This window comes from Ochotona curzoniae, unplaced genomic scaffold (genome assembly GCF_017591425.1).
Source record: "Ochotona curzoniae isolate NIBS_2020 unplaced genomic scaffold, NIBS_Ocur_1.0 contig_2294, whole genome shotgun sequence".
NCBI lineage: Eukaryota > Metazoa > Chordata > Mammalia > Lagomorpha > Ochotonidae > Ochotona > Ochotona curzoniae.
In genome coordinates, this window is record NW_024465405.1 from 219,400 (window position 1) to 235,442 (window position 16,043).

The following is a 16,043-nucleotide window of genomic DNA, read 5'->3' on the forward strand; positions in this document are numbered from 1 at the left end:
GCTGAATGTGCTGGCAAGAGCTGGGAGAGAACTGGATTTGAGATAGGAATCTGTGAGGTATCTGCATTTAATTAAAGCATTGGGTTTGGATGAGATCACACCAACTATGGAAGAACAAAGGAAAGGGCTAGTACTGCCCTGAGTAATGCTCCAAATTTATAGTGGCCTAGGCAAGGAAGGTGGACCAAGAAGGACACAGAAGGAGCAGCTGGCGAACTAGGAGGGGCGACTGTGGTGGTGTTGAGTCACCAAGGATGGAGAAGGAGCAGTTCTGAAAGGAAGGTGTGATTTCATAATTCCAAAGGCAGCCAAGAGCTCGGGTGTAATGAAGACAGAACATTGCATTTGGTGGCACGGAATTAGTTGATGATTAGCCAAAGACCTGTAAGTACTGGGCATAGAAGCCATGGGGAATTGGGCTCAGTAGGAAGTGAGAAAAGAGATGTGGGCCATAGTACACCTAGGCATATGCTTTGAGAGGTTTAATTATGGCCTGGGTGGTAGGTGGGAGGGAGCTGTGGAGTCAACAGATGTAAAGGGATGTCTTGATCATATTTTAAAACTGATAGGGAGGTCCTGGCGTGATAGCATAGCGGTTAAAGTCCTCACCTTGAATGTGCTGGGATTCCATATGGGTGCCGGTTCTAATCCTGGCAGCTCCACTTCCCATCCAGCTCTCTGCTTGTGGCTTGAGAAATCAATGGAAGATGGGCCAAAGCCTTGGGACCCTGCACCCATGTGGGAGACTCAGAAGAAGCTCCTGGCTTTGGATTGGCTCAGCTCCAGCCATTGCAGTCATTTGGGGAGTGAATCATCGGACGGAAGATCTTCTCTGTCTCTCCTCCTCTCTGTGTATCTGACTTTCCAATAAAAATAAAATCTTTTTTTTTAAAGATTTATTTTTATTATTTTTTGATTGGAAAGGCAGATATACAGAGAGGAGAGACAGAGAGGAAGATCTTCCGTCCGATGATTCACTCCCCAAGTGAACGCAACGGGCCGATACTATGCCGATCTGAAGCCAGGAGCCTCTTCCGGGTCTCCCACGCGGGTGCAGGTTCCCAAAGCTTTGGGCCGTCCTCGACTGCTTTCCCAGGCCACAGGCAGGGAGCTGGAAGGGAAGCGGGGCTGCCGGGATTAGAACCGGCGCCCATATGGGATCCCGGGCGTGCAAGGCGAGGACCTTTAACCACTTGCGCCACCGCGCCGGGCCCAAAATAAAATCTTAAAAAAAAAAAACTGATAGGGAAAATCAGGTAAGGAATTGGCTATGAGGAGAGGATGTGGCCAGGTGGCTTCCTGTATGCAGGTGGATGAGAATATTGGGCTGTTGGTGCTGCCCTGAGCTCACTCACGGTCATCCTGAGTGCGTGCAGGGGCCATTCAGTGCGGGACAGTAAGAATCGGTGTGATCCTGCTACTGTCTATTGAGCTGGAGCTCACAGAGTGTACAGTTCACCTGTTTCAAGAGTAAAATTCACTGAGTTTCAGTTTGCTGGCAGGTATATGCAATCAGTGCTACACCTTTAGAACATTTTATCATCTCAAGAAGAAATCTGTTCCCTTTAAATTTTCACCTCCCTTCTTTTCATTGATTTTTCTATCAGAAGAGATGTGAATCTAAATTTAGAATTGTATAATGATTCCAAAGAAGGGCATGACCTGACGTGTATGGTAGGTCACTGCAGGCTCGAGAGGCAAAGGAGGCCGAGACTTTGCACATAGAAATTCATGGTATAAAATCAAAAGAGAACGCATTCAAAGACCTGTTGTCACATTTTCTCTGTCACAGGGAGTTGTCTGAGAGATAAAAATTAATGAAATAGGGCTGCAAATGCAACAGAATAGATTATAAGAGAACAACTTATTCTTCATAAATAAATGACTTTCTCCTGGGCCAGAAAAATAGGACCATGTGAACTACTTAAAATGTGCCTGTGAGATGATGAATGGCCATGAGAAAGCTTTAAGGAACTACAGAGAATAGTCCACACTGGCCAGTTGGGAGTGTAAAGGGCTGCCTCGTGTAGATCCCAAGTAAGGTTGGATGATGTCACTGCAAGCTGATGTGAGCATTTCAGCAAGAACGGTGGGTAGGGGAAATGAGCACAGTAAAAAGGTTATGGCAGGCTCAGCTCATTTGATTTTCTTGTAACTGGGAAATGTGGAAGACTAGTATGTTTTTATTTTTATTAAGATATTTGACAAGAAACCTTTGGAATATGATTTGAAAGGTGCATGTGTCTGATGAGGCAGCCATGTGCTGAGATTGCTGGTAGATATCCACCAAAAGCGAGGCATGGGGGTGCAAAACCAGGCGATTTCCTTCTGTGGCAGTGTTTCCATCCTTGCAGGAAGTAGGTAGGCAAGCTCTGGGAAGCATATACATGAAATTTTCAGATAACACAAATCCAAGTACAGTAGTTGCTACACTGGATGCCCTTCAGAATTCACAAATACTTCCAAATCTTGAATGATGGAAGCTTAACTAGTGAGAAGAGTTGAAGTCTTCATTTTAGTATCCTTCATTCCAGTTTAGGAGCAATTTAGGAGAACTCTGACTTTAGCAAGCTATACTTCTGAAAGTCAGAGGGGTTTAGTTGATGCTAAGCGCTCTGTGAGTCAGTTATGACACCACTGCCGAAGTTTGGGAAAGTGCCGTGAGACTGGGACTTGGGCTGACAGCTGTTCAGGGTAGGGTTAGAACATAGCTCCGCCATACTTGGAGAATTCTAGAAGTAAACAGGGTTTTTAAAAAAGACAAAGAGACAGGCATACTGCTTCTACTGGAGCCTGTACCTGGAAGAGATGTTGAAATACTGCGATCTGCGGAGCCTGTCTAGGACTGGCAGACTGTGGGAGGCAACATTGGCTTCCTTATAAAATTGTCTGACAGCCATCAGATTCTGAAATCCACTAATTCTGCCTCACTGGCCAGTGGACATACTTAAGGTGAGCAATGCGGTCCTTGAAGAAGGCTGTTAAGGGGATTGTTTACCGTTGGAATGCTGATGTTCTGGGAATCTGTGCGAAATGATCTTACAGAAATACGTTTCTGGCCAAAGATGTGTATGTGAGTTTTTCACAGCATTTTTTTTTTTTTTCTGTCTCTCCTCTCTGTATATCTGCCTTTCCAATCAAAAAATAATATTATATTATATTAGATATTATATTATAAATAAATATTTATAATATTATAAATATTATAGATAATATTATATTATTATAAATAAATATATTATATTTATATAATATAATATAATATATAATATAATATTATTATATTATTATAAATAAATATATTTATATTATATAATATAATATATAATATAATATTATATTATTTTTTGATTGGAAAGGCAGAGATACAGAGAGGAGAGACAGAGAGGAAGATCTTCCGTCCGATGATTCACTCCCCAAGTGAACGCAACGGGCCGATACTATGCCGATCTGAAGCCAGGAGCCTCTTCCGGGTCTCCCACGCGGGTGCAGGTTCCCAAGGCTTTGGGCCGTCCTCGACTGCTTTCCCAGGCCACAGGCAGGGAGCTGGAAGGGAAGCGGGGCTGCCGGGATTAGAACCGGCGCCCATATGGGATCCCGGGCGTGCAAGGCGAGGACCTTTAACCACTTGCGCCACCGCGCCGGGCCCAGCATTTATTTTTTAAATGTCTCTAACATATCATGTGTCTCCTTTGTTATAACAAACTCATAATTTTATGGGTGTTGAAGGGTTTTGTTTGTTTGTTGAGTTAGTTGGTTTTTCAATTATTGCTTTAGGGCTTATAGCCCCTTAACTTCAAGAATGTACATCTTCACTTTCCGGAACCTCCCTTTAATGACGTTTGAGCTGTTGTTGCCATTCACATGCTATATAGCCCTAGAACATGTTGTTATTTTAATTTTAGCCATTTCTCTCTTAAAGAACCTAATGGAGTTGACATTGTGGCATAAATAAAGTAAGTCTGCAACCCTGGCATCCCGTAAGAGCACCTGTTTAGGTCTCTGCTGCTCCACTTCCTATCAAGCTCCCTGCTGATGTGTCTAGGAAAATAGCAGAAGATGGCCCAAGTGCTTGGGTACTTGCCACCTCCATGGGAGACTTGGAGGAAGTTCTGACCGTGGCTTCGAACCAGCCCTACTGCAATGTTGCAACCTGGGGAGTAGACCAGAAGATGAACAGTCTTTGTCTCTCTCTATCAAATGCTTTTCAAATAAGTAAATAAATTTGTTATGCTACTTATGACTAACTCCAGAGCACTTCATGCAGATTTTCATCTTGAGTCATTTTCTTTTCCTTCTGCCAGAAGAACTTTGTTCTTTTTTTATTGGAAAGGCAGATCAGATTTACAGAGAGAAAGAGAGATAGAAAGAAAGATCTTCCATCTGATGATTCTCTGCTCAAGTGGCTACAACAGCTGAAGCTGAGCTGATCTGAAGCCAGGAGCTTCTTCTGGATCTGCCACATAGGTCCAGGGTCCCAAGGATTTGGGCTGTCCTCCACTCTTTCCCAGGCCACAAGCAGGGAGCTGGATGGGAAACGGGGCTTGTCGGGATTAAAACCGGTGGCCAAATGGGATCCCGGCATGTGCAGAGCCCGGCCAGTAGAACTTTGACAAACATTTATCATATTGAAAGTCTATTGAGGATAAAAATGTTTCTGTGTCTCTATATTTCATCATTTTTGAAAGATGTTTTTGCTGCATATGAAATTCTAGAATGACTGCTAGTCAACCCCCCCCCCCCCCCCGGCAAAGTGCTTTTGACTTTGACCTTTTCTGCCGAGAAGTTTGTGGTTTTAATCTGTAATGGCTACTTAAATTTTTTCTTTTTTATTGAATTTTAAATAATTTGACCTTCTTTTTCTGACTCTGTGGAGTTTTAGTTGTATCAAGCTTGGAAGCACTGGCTAGTGTGCCTCCAGATGTGTAGTGTGCACTTCGCCTGCAGGGCCTGCGCTTCCACTGCTGACGCTGCTCAAGGCCGCCCTGCCGCCCAGCCATGTGCTCTCTGTTTCCCTCTGTGTTGCTTTGTGGGTAGCTTTCACTGTTCTGTCTTAACTTCCTGCTTTCTGCCTCGTCTGAGCTCCTATGAATCCTGTTCAGGCTGCTTTTCACCTCAGGCGTTGGCGTTATTATTCCTGAGTGTTGGATTTGGCCGTCTTCTGTAGTGTGCTCGGAGTGTCTTGAACATATTGATGGTTGTTGTAACTGTCCTTCTTTAGTAAATCTTCCACTTGTCATTTCCAAGGTTGTTTCTTTTGATTAGTTCTCCCCATTATTGGTGGTATTTTCCATTTTGGATCCTGTCTGCCTGATGCTTCTTGACTAGGAGGCTTTCCATCCACTCCAGTGATGAGATGAGCATCACCCACAGCCTGTGTGGGTGCTCTGGGGCTGGCTCGAGCCTGAGCAGCTCTCTGTGCGAGGCTCTGCTGAGCGGACACTCAGAGGTGCCCTCCTGCTTGCCGGCCCTGTCTGCTGACCTCCCCTGCATTGCTGAGGCTCGCAGTCACTTGGGGCCTTGCTGAGGTTTCCCTCATTTGTTTGCCTTCTCTTGGGGATTGCTGGCCTGTGCTCCCTGGAGTCTAGTGTTTTGCAGAACTTTCTAGTCTTTGTCAAGGAGGTCAGTAAAGTTGGTCCCTGTTCCTCCATCTTGGCCTGAGGTGGAGGTTCTTTGCTGGCGTTTTGCTTGTTGCTAATGCCTTTGTCAGTTTCATTTTCAGCTGCGGCCTCCTCACTCCCTCCTGACCTTGCCCTACTCCTTCATCCTTTTATCCTTGGTTTTTGCTGGTCCTTCTCTCTGATGCTCCACTCAGGCACCTCCTCCCTGTTTGCCACTTGAGAAGGCCTGGCCCTCTCCTCCCCTTTCTCAGCCCCCCATGTGAATGGGGTTTTCTGTGTCCCAGAGCACATGTCATGCTTCGCTGGTGTTCCCATGGAGCGTGCGGGTCGATCTGCACTTGCACAGTGTTCACTCCAGAGGGCAGGGAAAAAGTCCCCTCCACCCCCCACCCCCATGCTCAGAGAAGTTACTTAACAAGTGTATATTAGATGTTTGTTTAAATGATATGTTTTTTTTTTCCTCTTCTCCAATCCCTGCCCCCAAAATCAGGCTACAGAAGAAGTTTCCAAAAATCTGGTTGCCATGAAAGAAATTCTGTATGGCACAAATGAAAAAGAACCGCAGACAGAAGCAGTGGCACAGCTGGCACAAGAGCTATATAATAGTGGACTCCTTAGCACCCTGGTAGCTGATTTACAGCTCATTGACTTTGAGGTAAGAAATCGGTTCTTATTTTTCAGAAACAGCACCCTGTTCAAAGTCTTTTTCTGTATGTTCTCTCCTTTGGAGCATCTTAAGACTCCTGCTGGGCTCTTGGCTCCAGGGTTCCTGACTCTCTAAGTGTGCCAAAGCACCCACCTCATTAGCAGATTACAGTAGGAACCCAAGGCCCAGGCCAGCTTCTCTCTGCTTGGCCTCATTGTGGGCCAAGATTCTTATGTGTTCATCATGGTGCCCTTTCATTTAGGTTGTGTCTAATAAACAGTTGTTATTCAGAGTACCATAGTGGATTATATAACTCAGTGATCCTTGCCTTTCAAAGAATGAGCAACCAGAAGACTATAGAATATTAGAATTCCAGAGATTGATAAGGTTTTAGAAAAGACTACGTTTGTCTCTCTTTGAGACACTCATTACAGCAGAGATCATAAGTGTTTGTTCAGTACTGGTTTTAAATCTCTTAATTCACGTAACTGAAGTAGCAGAGGATTTAATATGCAATTCTGACTTGTGGGAAGTTTAGCAGTGTTGGACCTATAGTCTTAGTAGGTCCCTCCCCTAGAATGAACAGCTACATGGGGTTCCCCTCCAGGTTGGCTGTGGATAATATGGCTGGCATTTCTGTCTTGGAGCATGTTTTACCCGTTTGTATCTCCCACCAGACCCTGGTTAGCATTTGAGGTTGTGGCCCAAGCTGGTACAGCTGGATTGTGAACAGTCAAATCAATGGTCCTTAATACCAGCCTGAGCAAACTAGTCTGAGAAGTATATATGGCAGTGAAATACCATGGCATGATCATGAGCAGTCTCCACTTTGACTTTTTCTTCGAAGTGTGGTTGGTCCCAAGAGATGAGATTTCTGTGCAGGCACCTACAAGGCAGATGGGTTTGTTCCAAGGGAGAATCTGCAGGGACAAAGTCAAATTAAATGCTGGAGGAGGATGAGAGGTATTGGTGTTAAGATTATGTGAATGTAATATGGATAATAAAACTATAAAAATGTCTTTCTCACAGTAGAGCAAAGAGCTAAGGCATTTCCATTTGTTTAGCTGATCTCGTGTATTTTTAATGATGTACCAAATTCCAGCAACAATCATTTTTATTGTTGGAGATGCACTGGAACATCTAGTTCCTTCTTTGTCTCCACTTATCCCACTCCTCAACCTGGACACAGAATTGGATATTCATTTAGGACTTTAGGGACATCAGTTGATTCCTAGAGATCGCTGTTGCTGCCCCTTAGCTCGCACAGACCCCAGGATATTCCCTGTGTGTACTTGATAGGGCCTGGGAAAGCTAGTGTTTCACACACTCACCCATGGGTTTGTCGGCCTTGGAACAAGTGGCTGTCCTGAAACCCTTTTTGGGCTGCAGTTCTCCTTTTGTGAATTTCTGGTGTAGCTTTCTGATTGTAAAGTTCACAAGATGATGATAAATATCTATTTGTTTTGTACAATGGTGTCATAATTATAGGTTTTGATCTCTGCACTACTACGCTTTTTAAATCTGTACTGTCTTTTCTAAGTGGATCTTATTTAACAGGGGATATGTCTATTTGATGTTATGTTTCTTACACGATTATTTCATTTTGAGTATACTGACAGAGAAGTGTCCCTCCTCCATCCCCGTGAAAGGAAAATGTGTAAGCTGCGCACAACGCAGGCATTCCTTCTGCAGCTGCTGCCCAGTTGGGTGGGATTAGGTCCCTGCAGGTTGGAAGCAGTTTGGCTCTTCATCTCTAAGTCATCCTGATTCCGGGGGTTAGAAATGATCGAAATGGTATGTGGAATGTAGTGAGGTTTCAGTGCCAACACATTGCTCATGTTAAAAACAGTATACCGTGAAAACTTGGAATCTGGGATTCAAAATGAAACAATAAAATAAGAAGATATATTAATATATTTTAATTCAGATATTCAGTCATATGAATACATAGTGTCTATTTGAGTTTATTTGGGAGGGTGGATGGGCATTTTAATGTTTAGTCAGGTAAATATTTTAATGATTGTATTCCTAATAGGGCAAAAAAGACGTGGCTCAAATTTTCAACAATATTCTCAGAAGACAAATTGGCACAAGAACTCCTACTGTTGAATACATCTGCACCCAACAGAATATTTTGTTCATGTTATTGAAAGGGTATGTACAACATAATAAAATTTATATTCTTAGTTGAAAATAAAAAAGGAAGCTTCACCTCGGGAGAAAGCAGGATGGTGACTGTGGGAAGCATGTTCTCTGCAGTTTAGTCAGCTCGTTCTCCACGGGTCTTGGACATATTTCCCTCTGTACAAGTCAATCTGCGTGCTACACCTAGTTTGACAATACCCCCCCTAAACATGGGAGTATAAAATTCAGTGACTAGTGAGACTTCAAGTTCATAAATCCGACATGTCCAAAGTAAAAGATGAGCTTTCTGTGGTTGTCTTTTTGCTTTCTGAGATGAAGAAAGTTGGATTCCATTGAAACACAGGTTGGCATTGAGCACTCCTCCCCTTGGGTGTGCTGGGCACCTGGCATGGCTGGGAAGCTGCCTTGTCAGGGGGACGTGGGTGCTGTGGGGCTTCACTCTTCCCACAGGGCGTGTTTGTGATGTAGTGTCTTTAGTTCTTGCCTGTGTCCTCTCACTAACCCGTGTGCTTTAGGGAGTAACAGTGCATCTCCTGGGAATTACTGCAGCACTAAGCAGGCATTTGTGTTTAGTTAGACTCTCAGCTTCAGAAAGCAAACACACCCCCAAATTCCTAAAAACTGAAACTTTTTTAAAAAGCAAAAAGCACAAATTCCCTTCTCCTTGAGTACCGAGGTTCCAGCTCTGCCTAGCAAGGTCCCTCCCGTTGTTTGGCCCTGGGCATGCTTGCCAGCCCCCCGATGAAGTACATGTGTTTGTCCGGGTCTGGTGCTGTCTGTTCACTGGGCGGGCAGGCGTGTTACTGACATGACTGGTGGCGTGAAGCAGCTTGCTATCCTAGCCCAGCTTTCTAGCTTGCCTCACTGATTCATATCTCTGGTTTAACACTTCCCCCAAGTTCAAACTTGTTTAGACAAAGCATGAGTCAGTGTGTGTATTGCATGCCAGCATTCTGTTTCCTTCTTTCTATTTCTGACCATCCCTGTTGCTTCTTCAGATGTCGCCATACAGAACTTTTGGCTTCTGATTTTGTGTTTTTATCAATCTAGAGCTGAGAGTGTAAACATGTAGTGAGTAGCCTGAAATTTTGATGTTAGAGCTGCTTCCAGATGCCTTTGTGTATTTTTTATTTCCTTTTCCATAGAAACTAGTGATTGTTAAAATCCATAAATAACTGGTTAACTCTCCCTGTGTTTTCATTTCAGAATAGCCAAGGGTATGTCATGAATGTTGTTAAACATTGAGTAACTTAAAAGGGATTTAGAGGTGCAATTTCAAATTTAAAGCTCTCCTCTAAACTGGTTAAAGTGGAAACCTTAGCCAAGGGAAAGGAGAAGCAAGAGAAAGGGACTCGTGTTGGGATCCACCAGAATCCATCCCACCCTTTGCTGAGGGAACTGCGTGTGCCGCTGGATGAAATAATACCTTAACAGGCTAGCCCCCCACACTCTGCAACCAGATAGTACTAGTGCGCCCCCATTCGGGCTTCCTCTTCCTTGCCTCCTGCTCACATGCGGTATCACTTAGTAAACAACCCAGCACATAACACACAGCACAGCATAGCACATATAGCGTGGCACTGCACGCATGCCATGGTGTAGCGTGCCAACACGACATCACATAGCCACACGACATAGCCACGGCACTGTTTACAAACCTCACACCTAATGCCTGATTCCCTGGTTTTCACAAAAATGTCATTTTACAGTTAGTTTGTTTTAAATCAGGTTCCAAACACGGTCCATAAACTGAATTTAGTTGACATAACTTTTAGCTCTCTTTTAATTTATAATGATTCCTTTTTAAAAAGATGCCATTAATTTGCTTAACCGAGTCGTTTCTTTTGTACAAAAATCACATAGTTTAGATTTATATTTCTGTGGCTTTAGCTAACTTGCCCCACTGTAAGTTGATGGTTTGGTAAGAGTCACAATCCCTTTGGTGACACGAGTTCTTCTCTATGGGTGATGCATGTACTTCCTGTTGAGTGGCACTGTTTGTCCTGCTAGTGCCATTGGGATTGCCCAGCAGATACTGGTGGTGGTATCTGTAATCTGCCCAGCCTAAAGTTCTCCATCAGCCTTTTGCCTCATGGCTTTCGTGGCTTCTAAAGGTTGTTGCCTAGATTCAAGTGGCATTTTCCTGATCTGTTCCTTGTCCATATAGTTAAATGTGTTCTTCTAGGGAAAAGCATTTCCTTATTGATGGCCTAGTTATCCCAAAATACTATCTGCAAGACAGGTATTATGTTTTTAGTATCATCGTTTGGTATCCTGACCACTTCCTTAGATATACACTGAAGTCTTTTAAGCGTTGGTGCACATGCAGGTTTTGTTGTCCGAGGACTAAGGTATCTGGCAAGTCTCGGTGCCTTGCAGTCTTTACTTCCTATGTCCAGATTACCCCGGCTCGGGCCCTTGGCGCCTCTTGCCGTTTGCTCTGTGTGCTTTTCAGCAGGCCCCACAAGTCTGGAAGCATGTGCACAGCTCCTGCCAGACCTGGAAACAGCCATTTCTTCAAGGCACCCTTGCCCTGTTTAAGATGTTTGTACTTTTGTAGATTCATGACTTTAGACCACCTCCATACAAGTGTGATCATCTTCTGAGACCAACAAAGGTACCTTAATGCTCAGGACTTTGGGGCAGTACACCACTCGTCACAGTCTGGACTCTGGCTGCCAGTGTTGTTCTGCAACCAGGTCTTGTTGCTGGCAGTTTACATGTTAATACACTCTCCGCTGTAGTGCTAACAGGTTGTACAGCAGAACTGTTTGCTTTGTACTCACTGGTTTATGGTTTAATCATTTCAACAAGCCTGACAAACCTCCGTCAATACCTGCCCAACTTGTTAGACCAAACTCTTGTACCCTTGTCCTTCCCCTCCTGCCTCTTGAAGATCAGAAGGATGAAGTGTGCAGTCAGCCAGCTTGGGGACAGGCGTTCTGATTGGCCAGAGCAAGTTAGCATGCCAGCTGCCATGCCACCATCGTACAGAAGAGTGTTGTGTGATCCTGGTAAAAAGCTATGGAAGTTTAGTGCAACAGAAGGATAAAACTAACCAGATACGAAATGACTGCTCGAAGATGTCAGAGGCTAAATGTAGATGAGTGAATAAAGCCCAGGCAGGTCCAGGGAGCGGGCCCTAAGGTGGGAGTGTGTATAGACAGAAGAAAGAGAAGAGGCTTCCTGCCAGCGTGCCCTCAGGAGCAGAGGCAGAGGAGCGGCAGTGGCCGTGGCAGGAGGTGACCACAAGGAGATTATCTGAGAGCTTCATAGCCTGGTGGTCCTGGCAGAAGCACAAAGGGGTGGACCGGGTAGTAAGCCCAGATATTTGTCCTTATTTGGTTAGCAAGAAATAATTTTAAGCTTCTCAACTGGGCATACTGTTGGTATACTTAGGAGTTGGTATGTTTGTTAAAAGAGAACTTGAACAAACAAAGGTGTTGGTTGGGATGCATTCGCAAATTTCCAGGAGTAAGGTACTGTGGCATTGGGAGTGGATACATGGAAGTGAAACCAAGATGTTTCAAAGAAACATTACAAAGGTCTGGTATTAAGCCGTGACAATGAGAAGGAAGAGTTTAAAACCATGCTCATAAAACAACTACTAATCATGTGCAATTAGTTTTAAATTAATTTACGTTAAATAATATTTAAATTCAGTCTCTTAATAGCAAGGGTCACATTTCAAGGTCTCAGTAGTTAAGTTCACATGGCTGGCTAGTGCTTACTGGAATGGGAAGTGCAGGTGTAGGCTGTTTCCACCACCACAGATTTCTGCTCAGGTAAGATCTGAGTGTCAAAAAAAAAAAAAATGGTGCTAAATTCTATAAGCAAGGAAGCTGGGCAGTTGGAAGGTTATTTTGTTGAGAAGAGTGGGATTTGCTCTGTGCCCTGTAAAGAGCAAATGCCTGACTCTGAGCAGGTTTGTGGGTGGAGGGGCAGTGGCACAGGGGAGTGTAGGGACTGCACGGGTGCTCACCGCCTCACGGGTGCTCACCGCCTGGTGGAGGTGACAGTAAAGACTAAGCTAGGCCAGAGACACAGACCGTCAGACAGGGAGGAGAACGGGCTGAGGTTTTCCTTTCTTTTTCTTTTTTTTTTTTTTTAAGAGACAGCTGCAGATAGGCACTGTCCAGACACGGGAGAGAATTTATATTAGCAGAAGAGTGCTTGTTTTAGCCAAGAGGCCTGTTTGCTGTATTTCCTTAGACTTAAGGAAAATACTGCATGAAAAATGTATGCGGCTTGAAAGGAAGTGGGCGTAAAGACAGCCAGGGCTTTGAGCAGGGTCGCCTGGACTTGGTGCATTTCTGAAAGGAGCAGCCTGCCTGCTGGGGTCTGAGGTTTGCTGTCCAAGCCTGGGGAGGAAAGAGGTGAGAAATGCTGAGCTTGGGCAGGGAAGGCTGAGTGCAGGGAGCAGGTCGAGGCAAGTGGCAGAGCCCCGGTCCACTCGCTGTGGGCTTGGTGACTCTGCTGGCCAGCGGCACTTAGTGCAGCCTGAGGACCGAATCCGGAGTTTGTCATACCTCAAACCTTAAAGTACCTAAAGTGGCAGTATATGTGCTGAATATTTGGTAGACCTAATTAAGTTAAATACCGTGGATTTCTGAGTATTGCTTTCTGTTGTTTGATTCAGCTTTCGATTTGTCTCAGTGTTGAAGGCACCATGTGCAGCTAACCCCTATGTGAAGTGAAGGGACCTGAAGTACTGCTTTCCACCCCAGTTTTGGCTTTGGTAACAGTCCTGTAGTCACATGACAGCCCTGTGACTTTCCCAGGGCTGGAAGCTGTGGCTCCACGCACCACGCGTGCACTCGGGGGAAGCCTACTGAGAGTCTGGGGAGCTGCCCTGTAGCTTGCTGTGGTCTGATACCTCCAACTTGGAAAGTTTGAGCTGCTCGTGTTGAGGTTTTAAAGGAGAAATTATGTTTGGGTTTTTCTCTTTTGTTTTTGCAGGTATGAATCTCCAGAAATAGCTCTGAACTGTGGGATAATGCTAAGAGAATGCATCAGACACGAACCGCTTGCAAAAATCATTTTGTGGTCTGAACAGTTTTACGATTTCTTCAGATATGTCGAAATGTCAACATTTGACATAGCTTCGGATGCATTTGCCACATTCAAGGTAACAAAAACTGCAGAGCTCTAGATGTGCTGTGTCACATGAACAGATGTGCAAGTTTTTCTTTTTCCACCTCCTTGTCTGTGCACCACTGCCCTCTAGTGGGGAAAGAGAAGATACTGTATTTTCTTTCTCTTTTTTGTAAGATTTATTTTTATTACAAAGTCAGATATACTGAGAGGAGGAGAGATAGAGAGGAAGATTTTCCATCCAGTGATTCACTCCCCAGGTAACCACAATGGTTGGTGAGCCGATTGAAAGCCAGGAGCCAAGAACTTCTTTCCAGGTCTCCCATGCGGGTGCAGGGTCCCAAGGCTTTGGGCCGTCCTCGACTGCTTTCCCAGGCCACAAGCAGGGAGCTGGACGGGAAGCAGGGCTGCCGGAATTAGAACCGGCACCTATATGGGATCCTGGTGCGTTCAAGGCGAGGACTTTAACCGCTAGGCCATCGCACCTGGCCGAAGATACTGTATTTTCATTGTGATTTATTTAGGTCTGTGCAGTAGGGTCATAGTTTAAAAAGAACGGGAAAGTTGGATTCTAACGTATTTCTAAAAGACAATGGTCTCACATGGCCAACATTACATTTTTCTATTACACTGCATATAAGATACGGTGTATGCCATACAGAACACCAAACCCTGGGCTTTGTTCTCTGTTGGAACATTTTGTATCACCTTTTCTGGTTAAACACCAGAAGCCAGAACTGCCTTCTCTTCAGGGGCCTTATTAATTTGGGATGTACATGTTAGCAAATCTTTTTTTTTTTTTAAAGATTGATTTATTTTTATTCAAATGGCGGATATACAGAGAGGAGGAGAGACAGAGAGGAAGATCTTCCGTCCAGTGGTTTACTCCCCAAGTAACCTCAACAGCTGGAGCTGAGCCAGTCTGAAGCCATGAGCCAGGTGCTCTTCCAGGTCTCCCACGTGGGTGCAGGCCGTCCTCGACTGCTTTCCCAGGCAACAAGCAGGGAGTTGGATGGGAAGTGGGCCTCCAGGATCAGAACTGGCAATCATATGGGATCCCAGCGCGTGCAAGGCGAGGACCTTAACCACTACACTATCACTCTGGGCCCCATATTAGCAAATCTTAGAACCACACTAAAGACAGACCCACCCATACTGGACAGACCTGTGGGAGCAGTGGATTTGACTCCGCTCTGCTATCCCTGCCTGCCATCCCTGCTCATACCAGCACCTGCCTGTTAAATGCAGTGCAAGGATGGAATACAAGTTAATACAACAGTACAGAGCAAGGGCAAGAATAAAAGTAAATACAGCTCAAATTATTATGTACTTCCCCCCCTCTTATGCCTCACCTCATGTGTCATTTGATGCCACTGTACAACACAAAGACTTACGTGAGTGTCATGTAGCTCAAGGTATATAAATAAGCAATAATCTTTATTTTCTGACAGGACAAGCCTTTGTATATTGCATTTCCTTCCATAAAATGTGTAAGTGAATATTCAGAACCATTTTAACGAAGTGTGTGTAGTAGTCTGCCTGCTCAGGAGGCGTGGGCAGTGAGCAGTGTCTTACAGGAGATAACGGGCGTGTGGTCCGGGAGTGCAACGCCCGTGACCGGGGAGGATGAAGGAGGGCTGGGGCTGGGTCGCTTGGGCCTCACCTGAATGAGAGTCAAGTCACCTACTGTGTGAGATGTCCAGATCCGGTCAGCAGGGTTTCAGAGGCCCTCGGACGTTCATGTCCATGCACAAAACAGAATTTCTTGAATTTGGGATTACACTGCAGAGTGGTCACTAATGTCTTAGATGTTCCTGCAGTTAGTGTTCTGGGGCTCATGATTAGAATCCCTGAATGGAAGTATGCCCTGGGGAGGGAGTGGCACCATGTGTCAAGGACAGATTGCCTGCATGGAAGGACAGCCGGGACCCACAAGTGACAACACTAGGTACGGGAGGCTGAGAGAAGAGGTTGGAGAAGCAGTAGCAGGAGCAAGCTCCCTGCCCTGTGGAGGATGTCGGCATACTCCTGGCACACGTGGCCAGACTGACTCCTCGGGGAGGCGTGTTGACCTCACACCCATCACGTGATTTGCAATATCTGACAGTCTCAATTGGTTTGCTCATTGCTTCTTTCCACTGATCCACACCAAGAGGAAAAGTGTGGTGATGCAACCTGTTTGTGGTCATCAGAGGGAAGGCCTGGACGCATTTTGAAAGTCCACGTAGGGTCCCAAGCATGAGTGCCAGAAGAGACATTGAGCCGGCTCAGATGCGGTGTCTCACATGTGCCCATCACACACAGAAAGGGAGCACTCCTTAAAGAGGCCCCTGAAGAGAGAGCCCTCTGGGAAACAAGTGTAGGCCTGCAGCCTTGACAGTTCTATGGAGAGGCAAAAGCCTGCCCTTGTCACCTCAGCAGATAGATGCCAGCTGCTGCCCCGTGCCTCCTGCCATCTGCTGAATGTGGGGTGAGCTCCGCACAAGAAAAGCCTCATGCAAACGCAACTTGTCCATAGCCGTGGATGCAAAGTGCCT

The 16,043-nt window shown here is 45.2% G+C and overlaps 1 protein-coding gene across 1 annotated transcript in view; it reads left to right on the top strand.

Annotated features, from left to right (window-relative positions):
* CAB39 (calcium binding protein 39) overlaps positions 1-16,043 on the top strand; it is a 90,856-nt gene that overhangs the window by 56,399 nt on the left and 18,414 nt on the right. The window contains exons 3-5 of the mRNA XM_040972281.1: positions 6,112-6,276; positions 8,303-8,421; positions 13,372-13,540. Coding sequence (XP_040828215.1) covers positions 6,112-6,276; positions 8,303-8,421; positions 13,372-13,540 — 453 coding nt within the window. The remainder of the gene's footprint in view (positions 1-6,111; positions 6,277-8,302; positions 8,422-13,371; positions 13,541-16,043) is intronic.